The 18,934-nt window shown below is 53.0% G+C and overlaps 1 protein-coding gene across 2 annotated transcripts in view; it reads left to right on the plus strand.

The window, feature by feature from the left end:
• The window catches only part of ZC3H18 (zinc finger CCCH-type containing 18), a 60,704-nt gene that overhangs the window by 10,734 nt on the left and 31,036 nt on the right, over positions 1-18,934 (plus strand). Inside the window, exons 3-4 of one of the 2 annotated variants that reach the window (XM_047846169.1) lie at positions 9,060-9,144; positions 9,826-9,897. In XM_047846169.1, the coding sequence (XP_047702125.1) occupies positions 9,060-9,144; positions 9,826-9,897 (157 nt within the window). The remainder of the gene's footprint in view (positions 1-9,059; positions 9,145-9,825; positions 9,898-18,934) is intronic. The other variant, XM_047846170.1, reaches the window with a different exon arrangement.

An 18,934-nucleotide genomic window follows, 5' to 3' on the forward strand; every position in this document is an offset into this window, starting at 1 on the left:
GACATCCCTGTAAGTTCTTTATAGATTTTGGATACCAGCCCTTTATCCAATACGTCGTTTGCAAATGTCTTTTCCCATTGCGTAGGGTGCCTTTTAGTTTTGTTGATTGTTCTCTTTGGTGTGCAGAAGCTTTTTATTTTGATGTCGTCCCAATAGTTTATTTTTGCTTTTGTTTCCCTTAGAAGACACATCTAGAAAAATGGTCCTATGGCCAATGTCACAGAAATTGCTGCCTGTGCTCTCTTCTAGGGTTTCTATGGGTTCAGGTCTCACATTTAGGTCTTTCATCTGTTTTGAGGTTGTTTGGTCTGTGGTGTAAGAAAGTGGCCCTGTTTCCCTTTGCATGTCACTGTCCAGTTTTCCCATCACCATTTGTTGAAGAGACTTTCTTTTTCCCACAGCATGTTCTTGTGTCTTTTGTAATCATGATCTTTAAAAAGTTGAGTTTTGGGGAGAAAGCCTGAAGTCCTACCGAGTAATGCTTTTACTCAAAGGAGTCGAGAGAGGCACAGAGCACATTGAAATAACGGGGGGGGGGGGGGGGTACCCCAGGGGAGGCGATGCTGCTTGTCTGGGAGTCATTACAGTGGAAGGTGTGTGGAATCTGTCAGAAATGTTCTGGGTTGGAGGAGGGAAAAGGTTGCTGCTTAAATACCTAACCGTAGTCCGCGGTAAGCACCACACCTCCTCAGGTGCCCATTCCGTCTTCACCTGTGCTGGTAGGCCGTGGTCGTGCCTGGTTTTAAACATTGCTTATCTAGGGGCGCCTGGGTGGCGCAGTCGGTTGAGCGTCCGACTTCAGCCAGGTCACGATCTCGCGGTCCGTGAGTTCGAGCCCCGCGTCGGGCTCTGGGCTGATGGCTCAGAGCCTGGAGCCTGTTTCCGATTCTGTGTCTCCCTCTCTCTCTGCCCCTCCCCCGTTCATGCTCTGTCTCTCTCTGTCCCAAAAATAAATAAAAGTTGAAAAAAAAAATTAAAAAAAAAAAAAACATTGCTTATCTAAGGCTCGTAGGAACAGAACTTGGTGGGGACGCGATGTATGTGGTTACAAGCTCCGAGTTTTAGCTCTTTTCTTGCAGCTCTGCTAATAACCTTTGCTTTGCTTAAAGGGTATTGTCAGGGTATGATTATGCAGGCGTCCTTGGGTTTCCCAGCCATGCTGCCTTTCTGGTTTTGGAAAACGTACCTCTGCCACAGGCCTGTCCAAGGGAAGAGAGGTCTTAAAACCCGAGTTAATCCATTTGGGTGAAATTTTAGGCAGAAGATGAAGTTCTTGGCCGAGGCGCCTGTGGGTGTGGTTGTCAGTGTTGCAGAGCGAAAAGCCCCATCTTTGTTCTGTCCTGAGAAGATGACGAGGCAGGGGCTGATCACCAGGCGTGGCCCAGGGGTCCTCGGCGGCCCATTCCCCACTCAGAGAGGGCCAGTTGCGAGTTCTTCCTGCCTCAACTGTTGAACGAGTCTTAGGGGGAAGTTCAGCTCCTTTCCTACCTTTCCATGATCGTATAGGCCAAGTGTCTCCCTGCGGGTCCCGGACAACCGTGGTGTCATCGCACCAGTGGGCTTGCCGGCTGCCCTTAGATGTGGTGGTGCGGGACCTTGGGTTGAACCGAGGCAGCCCTGGAAAATGCCCGTTGTCTGGAGGTTGGCTGGTTGCCCTAGAAAAAGCACGTGGAATAGAAGCCCAGTTTGGCTTTCTTGCCCCTGGAGATCCTGAGGTTGGCCGGCTGGCTGGCTTGCCCTCCACACACCCTCCCACGAGGGGCCCCAGCCTAGGTGGAAACAGCGCGCTGAGGAGACCGGGCGATGGCTTTGTTCGGCCATGCGGAAGCCGTCTCCTTCCCACACCACGGACGGTGCCTCTGGGTCACCGCGCCGCAGGGACGTGACGGGGCAGAGCAGGACTCGTGCCCCGCTTGGAGACAGACCTCCGCAAGCGGAGGGCAGGCCCAGTGAATGGTGACAGGAGCACACGCGGCCTCTTCGAGCGCCTCTGCTGAGTTCCTGCCCTTGTCCGTGTCCGGCTGCACCCCGCCCTGTAACTGGCAGCTTAAGTGTCGCTTCCTCTCCGTGGGCTCTGCCTCCTCCCCCGACCGTTATCCCTGGCTGAGGACTTCGTTGTATTTGCACAGTCTGAATTTACAGGGTCATTCCCCCTCCCCCGCCTCTGGAAATACACGTCCCCTGAGTCCAGAAGCTGCCTGGCCGGCTCATCTGTGTCTTGCCAGAACTGGCCTGTTGTGGGCAGCCCCTAACTGCCTTCTGAGCAGAGAGGTGAAACCCCCATTACTTTGGGGTACGTGCCATTGAAATGTATAGTGGCAGCGGGCAGAAGGAAGGTCTGCCCTGGAGAGCCGTTGGCACGGGGCGGCTCCTGTACTGGGTTTCGGTGACCAGCCCTGCCTGAGCCCAGTTGGTAGGACCCGGTGTGGACGAGCGTCGGCCTGTCTGGGAGCAGCTGCTCCTGGCCGCCTCCTCCTGCTCTTGTCCTGGTCCCAGCCCTCCGTCACTCCCCGCTGGCTCCCCGCTGCAGCGTTGTCCCCACCAAGATGCCGCACTGGCGTTCCTGTGCCGTATCCCCTCCCTCTCCCAGGCCCTGGTCTCTGATGGAGGGGGAACCAGAGGTACGCGCTTGGGTCTGGAAACAGCCTGCCTTCGCTGGTCTTTTGGCTTGGTCCCCTTTAGTCAACCCTTGCAAAGTCGCCTCTGGCCTCACGGAAAGCGTCCATCCCAGAGGGGTATTTTTCCCCACTGCTTACAAGCCCTGTCATATCACAAGTGAACCACCTGGATGTTTTGTGAGCAGGAGATGCATGGTTTGGCTTCTACCTCGAGAATCTGCATTCGCCATCACCCCTAAGGGTCCCCGTACCCAGCAGGCTCCCTGTCCAGAGGCCCCTCCCGCACACCTGCCACCTCCTCCCTGCAGCCCTCCTGGCCTTGAATTGCCAGAACAGCTGAGTGGGAGAGTCTACAAGCCAAGTGCTTTTCTCGTCTTCCTGATGCCTTGTCCTGCCTTTTCTCCTCTCAGATGTCCAGTCACTGGGACTCGTGACTTGATATGCGGAGGAGTAAGCCCTTAAACTTCTTTTGCCTAAACCACACAATTTGTGCCCAAGATCTTGAATTACCTTTATATGTGTTTGGTGTGCTCCCAAAATACCTTTCAGATGCAGATATGTTTCTGGAAATGCTGCTTTGCTCCTGTGGTAGGGGTGGGATTTTGCACACGGGCACCCTGGCTTGTTTGTGGAGTGGAGGCTGAGGGTCCCCGATGGCCAGTCCCTGGGGAGCCTTATTTCGTATTGAATCAGCAGTCTCTTACTTGCTCCGGAAGCCACACTTAACCCCGGCCCTCCCTGTGGCTCTGTCTCTGCCTGGCCGTCTCTCAAAAGAGTGGGTGGAGCCCGCAGAAATGGACCCCTCTGTGTGAGGTTCCTTCTTCCTGCACCTGCCGAGTCTGGCCGTGACCATTCCTTCCATCAGGGTTCGAGGAGCACTCAGATTTGTGGGTCTTCGATTTGCCTTTCCCGGCAAGTCCTCCCCTCTTGGGTGTGTCCGTCCTTTCTTCTGCTCATGTATTTGGTTCTGGGTTTGTATCTTACCTGCCATTTGGTTAATAGAATTTGGTGTCATCCATGTGGAAAAGGGTGGGCTATGTGTTTTGTTCAAACCTGCTTTTGTCGATCGCTCTCACATTGGCAGTGTGGCCTTTCCGACCGCGGGACAGCAGCCACGTCCCGTCCCCAGCGGACAGTCCACGGCGCTCCTCTCGGGCCCCCACACGTACAAAAATCCTTTGAAATGTTTTCTTGGCAGGTGGTATTTTATATTTTCTCCCATTTAAATCTACATGTTCCTTTTATATCTAGATACATAGTATCTCCTACGAAAGGTCTCCCTCTGGTGGCTTAGGGTTTTCACTCTGTAGGGGCCCTGCTCTCCTCTGCTGCGTGGCCTCGCAAAGCCCAGGAAGCAGCTGCCTGCCCCGCATTTGAGGAGAGTCCACACCAGATCAGGCACATAGAGAGTGCGGGCCACAGTCCTTACCCTGAGCCGGGGAGTCCGGGAGCTCTGACAGTGGATAGGTTTCCTCGCTCATCTGGTGGCAGACCTTGCCCGACATGATGCGAGGCTGTTTGTGATCCTGTGTTTACTCCTTGTGTGGCTGGTCGTGCACCACCCCCCCCCCCCCCCCCCCCCACAGAAGGATGACTGCATCCATTCCGGGCTGCTGTTCTGACCCCTGCTATATCGCCTTCTAAAACCAAAACGCCTCTGAATTCCTAGACCACATCTGGCCCCAGGGGTGTTGGGTAAGGGGTCATAGACCAGGATTGTCACCCCCATTTTCAGATGCAGCACCTCTGGCACGGTGTCCGTGCCCACCCGCCCCCCCCCCCCCCCCCCATGGTGCCATGGTGCCGTCACGTGGTGCCCACTCACCTGCCTTAGTGCTGGGGCCGCTGTGGCGGAAGTGGCTTCTTGTGTAGATAATATGCAGGCATTGGTTTGTTGTTCTGTTTTGTTTTTATTAAAGCAGGATAAAGACCTGCACAGGGATGTCAAACTATGCTACCGTTGTCGACACGGTCAGGGGTTTTTTTGATGTTTATTCTTTTTCTTAGATGAAAGTCTTTTCTTTAAATTTTTTTAATGTTTATTTTTGAGAGAGAGACAGAGTACAAGTGGGGGAGGGGCAGAGAGAGAAGGAGACACAGAATCCAAAGCAGGCTCCGGGCTCCCAGCTGTCAGCACAGAGCCCGACGCGGGGCTCGGGCTCATGAACCAGAGATCATGACCTGCGCCGAAGTCGCGTACTTACCCACCTGAGCCCCCCAGGCGGCCCCGTACGTGGTCATATTTGGCATATCGCCTCCGAGGTAGTTTTCCGCTAAAATCATGACCACTCGTTGAGCGCTCACCGCTCAGGTTTTCTGTGAGGCACCACATGGAGCACCGTGAGCGCAGCGCCTGGCACGGAGCAGCCTGTTCTGCTGGAGGACAGGCAGTCTGGCTCGAGTGGGGCCTGTGTCCGTGGTCACACTGCCAGGATTCAAGTCCAGTCTCCCCCCGCAGTCCTATTTTGTAACGCCGGTAAAGTGCGGTGTGCCCTGTGTGTGTGCGTGTTTCCCTGAGTGGGCACTGGTAAGGAAACACGAGCAGCCTGGTGTCCCTCAGTTCTGAAAACTCCAGAGAACCTTGCCCACCCCCTGAGTTCCACGTGGGGCTGTTAGTCTGTCCCGGGCAGGGGTCGCCGAGAGCCTCACGGGTGGTGTCCCAGGTGTGCACCCAGCAGGTGCACCCCGGACCCCTAGGGCCTCTCCTTGTCCTCTGCTCTCCGCTGTGTCAGCTTGTGGCCCTGTGACCAGGAGGTCTGAAAGACACACGTGATGTGACAGACGCAGACGACTGAGTGGTGTGGATTTGGCTGTAGAGACGTCGTTCTTGACCTGTGTTTGCATGAGACTGCACAGTTGAAGTCATTTTAATTAACCATCGCTTGAAAAGCCATCGTACTGAATAAACGAATGGTTAGTTGACATTTCAGCTGTTGGGGTGCCTGGGTGGCTCCATTGGTTGAGCATCTGGCTCTTGATTTCAGCTCAGGTCATGATCTCACAGTTTGTGAGTTCGGGCCCTACGTCAGGCTCTGTGCTGACAGCTTGGAGCCTGCTTGGGATATTTTCTCTCTCTCTCTCTCTCTCTCTCTCTCTCTCTCTTTCTCTGCCCCTCGCCTACTCTTTCTCTCTCAAAATAAGTAAATAAACTTAAAAAAGAAAAAAATTCACGGTATTATATCGCTGAGTGGTCTATTCATCATTCTTGTTTGTTTTATGATTAGAGAAGAGACCATACGTCCGGCACATGACAGGGAAGCCCTCTGTCTCCTTCCTAGTGGGAGTGGGGACTAGACGGCGGCAGCCAGTAGGTAGATGCCGTCTTGTGTTCTTTGGGTCGACGTTGCGTCGTGCGCGCCTCACGTGTGGTTCGAGCGTTCTTAGCCCTGAGCCTTCTTGGCAGCCGCACGGAACACAGCTCACGTGACCGCTCGCCAGGCTTAAGATGGGCGGGCCGGTCTCCTCCCTGCTCTGGCAAGTATTGAAAGTAGCAGCTTTGCAGAAATACCTCTTTAAATCTGATCCAGTGCGCTTACTGGGAGCCCTGACCCATGCAGGGCCACCTCCTGGGCTCCTCAGCTCAACCCCTGGGCCTCGATTTCCAAGTAAAGCAGGAGGACTTGAATGGGGTGTAACCTTTCAGAAGAGTTTTGTCTTCCTAATGAGAAAGAAGAATCTGCCCTCGATTTGAGCAAATAGCACCTGAGGTGTTAGTCTAGCAGCCATCGGCGTGAGAGCAGTTGTAAAGAGAAGGTGCCCGGGGCACCAGGGGGCTCAGTCCTTGAGCACCTGACTTGATTTCCACTCAGGTGGTGATCTCGAGGTTCGTGCTTCGTAGGATCAAGCCCCGCGTTGGGCTCCGTGCTGACCGTGTGGAGCCCGCTTGGGATACCCTTTCTTTCTCCCCTTCTCTGCCCCGCCTCCTCAAAAATAAACGGGGAATCATCTTAAAAAAAAAAAAAAAAAGATTCTAAAGGACCAGAGGAGAGAGGTGTCCCATCATGCCGCAGGAAGCAAACACATCTCTGAGACCTAGGAAATCCTCCTGCGGTTGGATGTGGGGAGGTGGTGCTTAAAGGGTATGAACTTCCACTTAGAATGTGAATATGTTCTGGAGATCTAAAAAAATTCTTGAATAAATTATTTAATCTTTTATTTATCTAATTTTTAAACATTTATTTTTGAGAGAGAGAGACGGAGAAAGACAGGTCGCGAGCAGGGGAGGGGCAGAGAGAGGGACACAAAGAATCCGAAGCAGGCTCCAGGCTCCGAGCTGTCAGCCCAGAGCCCGACGCGGGTCTCAAACTCACGGACCGAGAGATCATGACCTGAGCCGAAGTCGGCCGCTTAACCGACTGCGCCACCCAGGCGCCCCAATTATTTAACCTTTTAAAAGAAAGAAATTATTCTGTTGGCTCTTAAGGGATATAACTTTCAGGCATTTGTTCTTTTCACTATAAAATGCTTTTTTATTTTTACTGTTTTTAACGTTTATTTGTTTTGAGTGAGTGGGGGAGGGGCAGAGAGAGAGAATCCCAAGCAGGCTCTGCACCGTCCGCACAGAGCCCAATGCAGGGCTTGATCCCACGACCGTGAGATCGCAGCCCGAGCCAACATCAACGGTCAGATGCATAACCGACTGAGCCACCAGGTGCCCCATGAAATGCTTTTTTAATAAGTAAATATTTTTCAGGCAGAAGTTATACAAATATTTACACTTTAAAGATAAGCCACCCTAGGGGCACCTGGGTGGCTCATTCGGTTAAGCATCCGACTTCGGCTCAGGTCATGATCTCGCGGCCCGTGAGCTCGAGCCCCACGTCGGGCTCTGTGCTGACCGCTCAGAGCCTGGAGCCTGTTTTGGATTCTGTGTCTCCCTCTCTCTCTGACCCTCCCCCATTCATGCTCTGTCTCTCCCTGTCTCAAAAATAAATATTAAAAAAAAAAAAAAAATTAAAAAAAAAAGATAAGCCACCCTAAATCCAGGGTTTGAAACCTTAGTATTTTTCATTCAACAAATGTTTGCTGACCATTTGCTATAAGCCCAACACTGTGCTTGGACCGGTGTCACAGTCCTGCCTGGTCTGAACCCCTGTTCAGTCAGGCGGGACCGTGGCGGCCGTGACCCATGCTGTGAGGACCTGTGGTGAAAGGAGCCGGGGTGGGGAGGTCCTGAGGCAGGAGACTCATCCACCGTCTGAAAATGAGGTGAGTCTCATGTTAGTGTCGGTGGAGAAGGAAGAAGAATGTGGGCTGGCTTCTGAAAGGTCACTGCCAGGAGGGCCCGTGGGGAGTTGGGAGGGAGCGGGGCACCAGTGGGGAAGTGGCTCCCAGACCAGGCGGCACTTTGGACGAGGGGGGAGACGCTTTGGTGATCCCAATGCCCTGCCCTGTGTGACCCCTTGGGTTGACTGTCCTAGAGCATCCTGGACAGGGTAGGAAGGGCTAGGACGGGCCAGGACAGGGTAGAACTGGCTAGGTCGGGCCAGGACAGGTTAGGACTGGCTGGGATGGGCCAGGACAGGGTAGGACGGGCCAGGACAGGGTAGGGTGGGCTAGGACAGGCCAGGACAGGTAGGACAGGCTAGGACGGGCCAGGATGGGCCAAGACAGGCTAGGATTGGCTAGGTTGGGCCAGGACAGGTAGGACGGGCCAGGACAGGCTAGGACAGGCCAGGACAGGGGGGCAGTGAGGAGCTCCGTCCTGGACCTCCCAGCAAAGATGTCAGCAGGGCACCTGCATACCCGCTTTGGGGCTGGGGGTGACCCCTGGGGATGGCGTCTCAACTGAGGGGCACAGGGGAGTGTCTGCAGGTCCGTGGTGACCGAGGCCCTGGGATAGCGGAGGCTGGACAGGGCTCAGAGCAGTAGTCCGGGTCATGGCTGTTCTTTGGAATTCCTGGGGGTGAAACCCACCCAGGCTTTGGTGTTTGTAAAGCTCCCACATTACACCAAAGCTTGGCAGCCAAGGTTAGGAGCTCTGGCCTGAGAAGGCAAGGTTCTGGGTCTGAGCCTGACCTCCCTCCTCCCCACCCCTAGAGTCTTAAACTAGAGGACGTTGGTTTTGAGTTTTAAGAACAAAATATTTTGGCTTACAAATACCGTTTAAATGCACAAAGTTCTAAAAGTGTGAAGTGTCACCGTTTGCTGCCCAGCATTGCTGCCGGAGGGAAAACAGAGAAGCCTGCTTTGTACTGAGCATTACGTACTTCACGGAGCATTTTTACTTGGTGTTTTGTGTCACGCCTCGACCTTGTAGACGAGCTCTGGCGTATCCCTATCGAGGTTTGGAAAACTGACCTGAATTGCCAAGTGGCCGAGACACCAGTCTCGTGAAAATACCCTTTCTGGTCTGGGGAAGCCGTGCCTGTTGGTGGACGCCCTCCACCTCCCCTCTCGTTAAGGTGATTGCCTTTTAAGTCCCGTTGTCCTCTGTTTCAGGATGACGATCTGGAGGAGGGCGAAGTAAAGGACCCCAGTGACAGGAAGGTGAGGCCGCGTCCCACCTGCCGATTCTTCATGAAAGGTAATTGTCTGTGGGGCCTTGTGTGGTCTTGGCTTTTCCTGGGACTGTGGTGGTGGCTCAGCCCCGCCCAGTGCCCGGAAGCCTGTGCAGGGCTATTCTTGGGGCCAGACCGTGACCGTGGCAGGGTGGCACCGTCCTTTGCTGGGCCTTGCCTCCTTTGACTGACTTGGAGGGGCCAGCCTGGCCGTTTCCACTTTGTGGCTCCAGGCCCTCTGTGACAGCAGAGCTGTGACCGCCCTGTTTATGAGTAGTCCTTGTCCTAAGGCAGACGCCCCGGGCACCAGGGGCCCTACCTCTGTACGGACAGTTGCTGCTTGTTTGTAAACGTATCCAAATACCTCCTTCATTTGGAATGCATGTCCAAGTAGCAAAGAGATAGCCTCTGAGTGCAGCAAGGTCGCTCCCTCCTGGAAGGTGAGTGGTGCCAGCCACGTGGCTGTGACAGGTCGCAGACTGACGCCACGGGTGACCTGGAACGGCGGCGAGAACCCCAGTCCGTAAGGGTCTCGCGGCCACGCGGCGGTAGTTGGGGCCTATTCCTGGTCACTCCGCCTTCTCCTTGGACAGGAGGGAAGGCGTCTGTCTTTGTCTCGGCCGCGCTGGCCCTGGGCGCCCCGCTCCCTGGCCCGGCCCGCGCGTCTGCTCCGAATTTCACAAGAGCTTCCTGTACTTCTTTTCCAGATGTTGGGACAGCACTGTCCACTCCTCTCCCACCAATATCACATCCCATACCAGTCAGAGGCCAGGTTAAAGGTACAGAGTATGCGCTTTTCCCTCTCTGCTCCAGAGGCCAGACTTCCTTCTCCTGGGTCCAGAATACTGATGTGAAGCCAGAAGAAGGAAGGGGGAGGCTCTGAGGGGCAGAGGGCGCTTGTGGATCCCAGTTCTTAGTGGCGCTCGATGAGGCTCCCGGGACCTTTGCGGACCGCGGGGGGCAGTGGCGGGGGGTGGGACAGGAGGGGCACGGCGGAGTCCCATCTTGCCGAGAGGACAGGCTCTGCACTTGACTGGTCCTCGGAGGACCCTCTGCCTAGACCTCAGTGACGTGACGCAGAGGGTGCTTGGGGCCTGGGTCAGCTCACTCCTCAGGGTGTGGGCTCCTAGCCTGTGTCGTTTACCTGCACAGTTTTGTTTTGTTTAAGTTTCTTGATTTTGAGAGAGAGAGAGAGAGAGAGAGCGAGCGAGCAGGTCGGGGAGGGGCAGACCGAGGGGGAGAGAGAGAAGCCCAAGCAGGCTCTGAACTGTCAGCACGGAGCCCAGCGCGGCACTCAGGGCTCAGACTCACGAACCGCGAGATTATGACCTGAGCCGAAGTCGAGTCAGACGTTTAACCGACTGAGCCCCCAGGCGCCCCACGTGCGTGTTGTTTCTGCCAAGTGGAGATACTTGGACTCGTGAGTTAGACATGCCCGTGATGGGTCCTTTGCACAGCACGTGCTCTGTCCTCAGGAGGGTGGCTGGCGGTTGTCTCGTGGACAGCATAGTCACCCTAAGGACACAGATGAGTGTGTGGTATGTTTTAGAAAGTAAATTCTTAACAGTTCTTTACAAGCTTTAGTATTTGAAATATCAATATTTCAGAAAATTTTGAGCAGAAGACCTCTTTTCCATAATTAGGTGGGAGTAAATGGTGTCAGCCCGCCGAAACTCCTCACGGGGAGATGCACTTACACACGTACGTAGATGCGAACGCAGTCATTTCCGGTTGGCACCGCTGTGGAATCGTTCAGAAGCCTGGCCGGCCCGTCGGGACTAGCCGCGGGCTTCCACGGCAGGAGGCGGCACCGTCCGTCCGCGCCGCGGAGGCTCCGGTCCAGGTGCTCCCGGGGGTCACAGCCCTGAGGTCGTTTCCGGAGTTTAGCGACAGAAGCACACGGACCGACGGACTTGGTCCCGTGTTGGGACCGCGGATGAGCATCCTCGGAGGTACCTCGTGGCACGCACAGGGCACCGTCTCCGCAGATGACTCCAGGGCCACATGTCAGTGGGAGGGAGGTCCCTCCAGAATGCGAATGCTCAGCTTGGGTTTCAGAGCCCAAGGCCAGTGGCAGGGCTCTCTGCAGAGAAATCTGAGGCCAGTGGCACCCGGCCTTCTCGGCAACTTGGCTGGGCAGAGTCAGTAACTTGTCTCAGCCTCGGTTTTTGAGTATACATTTACCTTTCCCCCTGGATTGTTGAGCGACTCTGCGGAGTAGTGGGATACAGCATAGGAAGAAACGGTTGATTCTTTGGGCGTGCCGAAACACATCTCTCGGTTTTTTTTGTTTTTTTTTTTTTTTTTTGAGCAAGTTTTTGGGTGAAAATGTTTTTGCTTACCTGCAATTTTATAAGCTTGGTGTTCCATTGAGACAAATCGTGTAAGTTCCCTTCAGGAGCAGGAGAAGTCACTTTAGAAATAAAACCGAGTTTGTCGCGTTTGACGAAGATGGGGAGAAAGGGGACCTTCACACCCTGCTGGTGGGGACGTGACCTGGTGCAGCTGCTGGAAGACAGTCCGGCGGCTCCTGAGGACACGAGCATGTAGGACCATACGTGACCCCGTCGATTCTGCTTCTAGATCTCCACCCGAGAGAGATGAAAACGTACGTCCACCCAAAAACTTGTGCACAAATGGTCGTAATAGCAGTGTTCGAAACAGCCCACGAGTGCACACAGCGCCCGTGTCTGTCAGCTCATAAATGGTCAGACAGCGTGGTCCGTCTGTACGGTGGAATATTACTCGGCCACAAGAAGAGTGGAGTACTGGGACCACAGCACGGATGAACTGTGAGGACGTCATGCCGAGCGAAAGATGCCAGATGCAAAAGGCCTCCTCGTGTGCAAACTGTCCAGGATAATCCACAGAGGCAGGAACTGGATTAGCCGTTGTCTAAACTGAGGAGCCTGGAGGGAGGGGGAGTGGCTACGGGCAGTGGGGGTGATGGCTAATGAGTGCAGGGTTTCCTTCTAGGATGATGGTTGGACAACCTTGCGCGTATGTGCTGAAACCCGCGAAATTGTTCGCTTTAGATTGGGACATTACACGGCATGTAAGTTATGTCTTAATTTGAGGTTTCTTCCTGAGAAAGTTTGTTAGTTATAGTTCTATTAAAAGATACCCCCAGATTAATCATTCGTTGCCCAAATGGGTACATTGATATTTATGACCATTGGCAAGAAAACAGGAACATAGGTTGAAACGTCTTTAAGCACCACTACTTTGTTTACGATATGTTTTTACCTCTGGTGTATTTATGTTAAGTCATCGAGATGGGAAGCTCCCCCTACAGTGATGGAAATAACGTTTTCTTGAAACTATGTCCTACGTTGGGTTTCTGATTGGGCCAGCTATCAATAGCACCCAGCCCATTCTGTGGGACAGGCCTCCTGGTCTCTGCTCCTTCCTGTTCTTTCTCCCTCTCCCTTTCTTCCCTGCCCGCCTCCCCCCGCCCCCCCACAATTTGATAAAATGCACCTCGTGAAATTTACCATTGTAACTATTTTTATTTTTATTCTTACTTTTATTCTTATTTTTATTTATTTATTTATTTTTGAGACAAAGCATGAGCAGGGGAGGGGCAGAGAGAGGGGGAGGCACAGAATCTGAAGCGGGCTCCAGGCTGTGAGCTGTCAGCACGGAGCCCGATGTGGAGCTCGAACCCACAGAGTATGAGATCATGACCTGAGGTGAAGTCGGGTGCTCAACTGACTGAACCACCCAGGCGCCCCTGTAACTATTTAAACTTTTTAAATTTTTTTTTTGAGAAAGACAGAGACAGAGCCTGAGTGGGGGAGGGGCAGAGAGAGGGAGACACAGAATCCGAAGCAGGCCCCAGGCCCCAAGCTGTCAGCACAGAGCCCGATACGGGGCTCGAACTCATGAATCGGGGCTCGAACTCATGAACCATGAGATCACGACCTGAGGCGAAGTCAGACGCTCAGCCGACAGAGCCCCCCAGGGGCCCCCCATCGTAACTCTTTTTAAGTGTAGGGTTCTGTGGTGTTGAGTGCATTCACATCGGGGCCATCGCCACCATCATCTCTGAAATTCTTCATCTTGTACGAGGGAAACTCTGTAGCCATTAAACAATAACCTCCCATTCCTCCCTCCCCCAGCCCTGGCGACCACCCTCCTACTGTCTGTGAACGTGACTCCTTCCGGTGCCCCATATCAGTAGAACGGTGCGATAGTTGTCTTTATGTGACTGTCTTATCTCACGTGGCAGCGTTCTCGAGGCCCCCTTGTGTTTTAGCGCGTGTCAGAATCTCCTTTCTTCCCAAGGTTCGTCCTCCGCTGCGTGTGCACCTACTCGTCCAACAGCGGACCGGGGTTCTTTCATCTTCCGGCTGCTGTGAACGGTGCGGATGTTTCTTCGAGACCCCGTTTTGAAATTCTGGGGGTGTGTATGGTAGACTTGCTGGGTCGTGCGGTGGCTTTAGTTTCCGTTTCTTGAGGTGCCTCCTCGCTGTGTTTTGGGGCAGCCCCGCCACATTGTGCTCCCGACAGCCACGTCCTCCTCCCCTACGCTTGGTGTTTTCTGACTTTTTGAGAGAGAGCATCTCAGTGGGTGTGCTTCTGATTTCCATTCCCACGGTCCCGGGTGACGTGAGCATCTCTTCGTGTGCTTATTGGCCGTTCAAAGAGGATCCCCTCCTGGGAGAGGTGTCTGTTGCCCACTTTGGAATCTCTGCATTCTCCTTTATGTTTAATTTCTTTTTTTTAATGTTAGTTATTCTTGAGAGAGTGAGACAGAGCATGAGCCGGGGAGGGGCAGAGAGAGAGGGAGACACCGAATCCGAAGCAGGCTCCAGGCTCCCAGCTGTCAGCACAGAGCCCGACACGGGGCTCGAAGCCACGGACTGCGAGATCATGACCTGAGCCAAAGTCAAATGCTTAACCAACCGAGCCACCCAGGCACCCCTCTCCGTTATGTTTAAAGCAGCAGGTCTTAAACTGCGGCCTGTGAACCCCTAGCATTTATTCAGAGTCTCTTCCAGGTCAAAACGACTTTTGTGATGCTGAGATTACTAGCAGTCAGGTGCTGGCCCCGTGCACTCGGAGTGACAATAGCAATTTCATTTAATGGTGTCTGTGATAGAGCAGTGAGAATCCTTTTACGCTCAAGTACAGGTCTTTAAAACAAAACAAAACAAAAAACACCTTAATTTCCGTGCCAGAAAATTTGCCTGTTCTAAGCATGCAATTCAGTGGTTTTTTTTTTTTTTTTTAAATTTACCAAGTTGTGTGGCTGTCACACAGTCCAGTCTGGGAACGTCTCCATCACCGTGGAAGACCCGCAGCCCTCAGCGCTGGTCTTTCTCACATTCGGCGAGACGATCTGGGAAGTACTCACGGAGCCCCTCTGCCGCAGTGAGGCGTGGACGTCATCCCCAGGGAGGGCGCGCGAGGTTCGCGCCGTGGGCTGGGCCAGCCGGTGTCCCCACGGGGACTGGCCACGGTGGCCCGGAAATGAGCAGAGCCTGCCGCTCCCTGGACAGCGGCTGACGGCGTGCGTCGCTAATGATGAGGTTTGGGCTCCCGGGCTCTCAAGTGGAGATCAGAGTTTGGGAGAGCCCGAACCTCCAGCCACGGCGTTTAGCGACCGTCGCGCGATGTCTCCGACTCCCTTCTGGGCAGAAGGTCCGCTCACGGGTCGAGATAGACCGGTGGGCGCGAGTACAACGGTTGGAAGTGCTCGGCGAGAGGGTGACGGACCCCCGCACGGCGGCTGGCGGCGAGAAGCCTTCGCCGGACCGGGTCGGTGTAGTGTCGAGGGCGCGAGGGGTTCTTCAAAGCCTGCTGAGTCCCCTCCCTCATCCGGCTGCATCGCCCCCCGAGGCTGCGTTTTCTTCGCCTGCTTCCACGGCAGCGACACCGCATGGCAGGGTGAACACAGAAGCCGACGGGGGACAGGCTGCCTTCCGTTTAACGGCAGGATTCAAGCGGTCTGTGAAAAGGAGGGCGCCTGAGAGGCTCTGTCGGTCGGGCTTCCGACTCCTGATTTCAGCTCCCGTTGGGATCTCACAGCTCGGAGTCAGCGCCCCGAGTCGGACTGTATGCTGACGGCATGAAGCCTGTTGGGGATCCTCTGTCTCCCTTCCCTCCACCCCTCTTCCGTCCCTTCCTCCCTCCCTTCCCCTGTCTCTCTCTCTGTCTCTCTCAAAATAAACAAACATAAAGAAGAGGTTTGCAGAAAGAAAAGTAACGCTCATAGTAGTGTTTTTGAAATAGAGGTTTTTTTTTTTTTAATGTTTTTTATTTATTTTTGAGACAGAGAGAGACAGAGCATGAGCAGGGGAGGGGCAGAGAGAGGGGGAGATACAGAATCTGAAGCAGGCTCCAAGCTCTGAGCTGTCAGCACAGAGCCTGACGCGGGGCTCAAACTCACAGAGTATGAGATCATGACCTGAGCTGAAGTCGGACACTCAACTGACCGAGCCACCCAGGCGCCCCTTTCAGTGGCATTTTTTTAAAACCATGAAGCACTTTAAACTTCTCTGTCCTTGTGATCCCTGTGTTTATTTTCTATTCTGAGTTATTCAGGCTAACAGGAAATGGGACCAGTGACTAAGGCCGCTGTCTTACTTAGAAATAACAAAGTAGCGGGACACTTTGCAGATACACTTTGCAGTGAGCGCGGCCTCTAGAAATGATACCAGCACTGCCTTGTACTGACACCGGTCAGACTGACAGTCAGAAATTTAAAAATCTGCTTGTGTTTCTGGGCCCACCACACATACACGCTCACACGTGTGCCCACAGACACGATGCTGTCTTCGGACATTTCACGCTGCGGGAGAAGTGGATTCCTCCTTGGTCAGGTGTGTGGTTGTGGCCAGCAGGGCCCTGGCCTGGGAGACGAGGCTTTGGTTTCCTCTCGTCTCGGGGTTTAGTTTCTTTGATTTCTGCAGATTTGTGTCTGTTTCGCCGATTGTGGGTTTGGTGGGATTGAACACGCAGGTTTCTTCTTTGTAGATCTGTTACTCGGGGGAAAAAAAAGCAAGGCTCGACCCCAAGTGTATAAATGACCAGGAAAAAGTGGGGACGGCTACACCGTGGATTGATTGGTTGGTCGATCCTCCCCCAGTAAATTGGTGACTGGCTCTGGTAGGAGGCCCTGGAGGCCTGGAGGTGGCGCTAACTTTCAGAGTGTTTGCATATGTTTTGTGTATATGTTACTTTGATTTCATACATGTGCTTTTCAGTTACGAACTAAAACGTCGTCGGTGCCTTCAAAGCCCTGTGTAAACCATCATGAAGAAACTCACGCCCTCGTCCTGACGGCGTGACCCGGCTTCCACTTTCTTTGTTTCTTTCTGGCCAGGGTCCTCCCATAATCGTCAGCCGTGTATTCGTCCAGAGTCACAGTCCACACGAACTCTGTGTTTGTGAAGTTTCTTTTAGAAGTGGAAGGCCGTGGGGGGTTAAAACAAGATTTGTTCTTCCAGTTTCTAGAGAGTACTTTCGCCCAAACAAAATGCTGGGGTTTTTTTTAAGTTCATTTCTTTATTTTGAGAGCGCAAGTGGGAGAAGGGTAGGGAGAGAGTCCCAGGCCGGTGCCACGCCGCCTGTGCGGAGTCTCTTGCGGGGCTCGCCCCTACAAAATACGTTTTTAAATTACGAAAGCGTTGCATACTGACAGAGTCAGGACAGTAAAAGATAGAAGTCTTCCTACCATGCGACAATTCGGGTGCTTCGTTCCAGGCTTTTTTCTACACAAAAATTCACTCTTAAAAAGGCTAGTGAGCGGTTGGCTCCGTCGGTGGAACGTGCGACTCTTGATCTTGGGGTCTTGCGTTCGAGTCCCATGTTGGGTATCGAGGCGACTTGAAGATAGAATCTTAGAGTAAAAAGGCCGGCGGGAGCACACAGCTTCTGCCGCCCTCTTCCGTGGGCGTGCCGACCCATACCACCCTCCGTGGGCACCCGTCCCGGCGGTGCGGGTAGGCCTCCCCTGCCTCCGCCCGGAGCAGCCTTCTCTTCGCCTCTGGTGGCCGGCAAGGGTCTCCGCCCACCCCGGAGCAGAGGGTCCAGGAGGACGGGCTCCTGTCACCTGCCGGAGACTCGGGGGGCCACCGCTGCTGCTCTTCTCCCTCGTGCTCCCGTCTGATCTCTTCTCCCTGCCTGTGGCAGTAGTAAAAGGTCTCTTTTGTCAGTAGGCTCATGGGAGACGTTTTTGATTTTCTTTTGGAAATATTTTAAATACAAAAAAAAAGAAAAATAGAAAAAAAAAAAACCCAGATTAACAAACCTATTTATCCGCCACCCAGTTACATATTTTAGGTTTAAAAAGTCATAGAAAGGGGCGCCTGGGTGGCGCAGTCGGTTGAGCGTCCGACTTCGGCCAGGTCACGATCTCGCGGTCCGTGAGTTCGAGCTCGAGGTCCGTGAGTTCGAGCCCCGCGTCAGGCTCTGGGCTGATGGCTCGGAGCCTGGAGCCTGTTTCCGATCCTGTGTCTCCCTCTCTCTCTGCCCCTCGCCCGTTCATGCTCTGTCTCTCTCTGTCCCAAAAATAAATAAACGTTGAAAAAAAAAATTAAAAAAAAAAAAAAAAGTCATAGAAAAGCTGGCACCTATATTCATACTTTTCTGCGCTCGGAAAGTTTCTGCACTAAGCCTGTGTGATCCGTTAGTCTAACTACACGGCAGCGAGGATGCCGTGTGAGTTCTCACAGGCTTCAAAGGCAGAGCACTTGATAGCATTTGGAATTCTTTATTTAGATACAGGACTGCATAGTCTGTTTTCTTTAAACCTCTCTGAGACTCTGGGATTTTGAGCCCCCTGTAGTATAATGACTTCTGCGTGAATTTTAGGGGCGCCTGGGTGGCTGGCTCAGTCAGTTGAGCGTCCGACTTCGGCTCAGGTCGCGATCTCACGGTTCGTGAGTTGAAGCCCATGTCGGGCTCTGTGCTGACAGCTCTGAGCCCGGAGCCTGCTTCCGATCCTGTGTCTCCCTCTTTCTCTGCCCCTAACCCACTCGCATTCTGTCTCTGTCTCTCTCAGAAATAAAAATAAACATTAAAAAAAAAAAATTAAGAATTTTAAATGGGCAGCCCGGGCGGCTCGGTCGGTTAAACGTCTGACTTTGGCTCATGTCATGGTCTCGAGGTTCGTGAGTTCAGGGTCCACCTCAGGCTCTGTGCTGTCAGTGAAGAGCCTGCTTCAGACCCTCTGTCCTCCTCTCTCTGCCCCTCCCCCCACTCATGCTTGCTCACACATGCATGCTCGCTCGCTCTCTCTCAAAAATATTTTAAAAAACAATTTTGAAAGTCATTTTCACATTTCCAGAGAAGGAATTTTAAGCATACTTTATTTCGCATTTAACTCAGATCAATTCGTTAGTAAGTTTTAATGCAAGTTAAAATATTCATGATGTTTAAAAGGTAAATTTAGCTTTTTTCTGAATACCAAACAATTAGTTCTCTGTAATTTGTACGAGGAAAACTATGTTTTGTCAACAGAAACATTGAAATGGAGTATCACATTTAGGAGTGAATATACGGGGGGCGCCTGGGTGGCTCTGTCAGTTAAGCATCTGATTCTTGAGTTCCGCTCAGGTCATGATCTCACGGTCTGTGGGATCGAGCCCCATGTCCCGCTCTGTGCTGACAGTGTGGAACTCTGCTTGGGATTCTCTCTCTCTCTCTCTCTCTCTCTCTCTCTCTCTCTCAAAATAAGTAAACATTTTTAAAAAGTGAATATATATTAAAAGATGGTTTAAATTTTAACTACGTGTTAACCTGTTGAAAACATTTTTAAATCATTTAGATATTGTATGCTATATTTATTTTTGAGCTTGTGTAGATACT

The sequence above is a fragment of the Prionailurus viverrinus genome, unplaced genomic scaffold (assembly GCF_022837055.1).
Source record: "Prionailurus viverrinus isolate Anna unplaced genomic scaffold, UM_Priviv_1.0 scaffold_38, whole genome shotgun sequence".
NCBI lineage: Eukaryota > Metazoa > Chordata > Mammalia > Carnivora > Felidae > Prionailurus > Prionailurus viverrinus.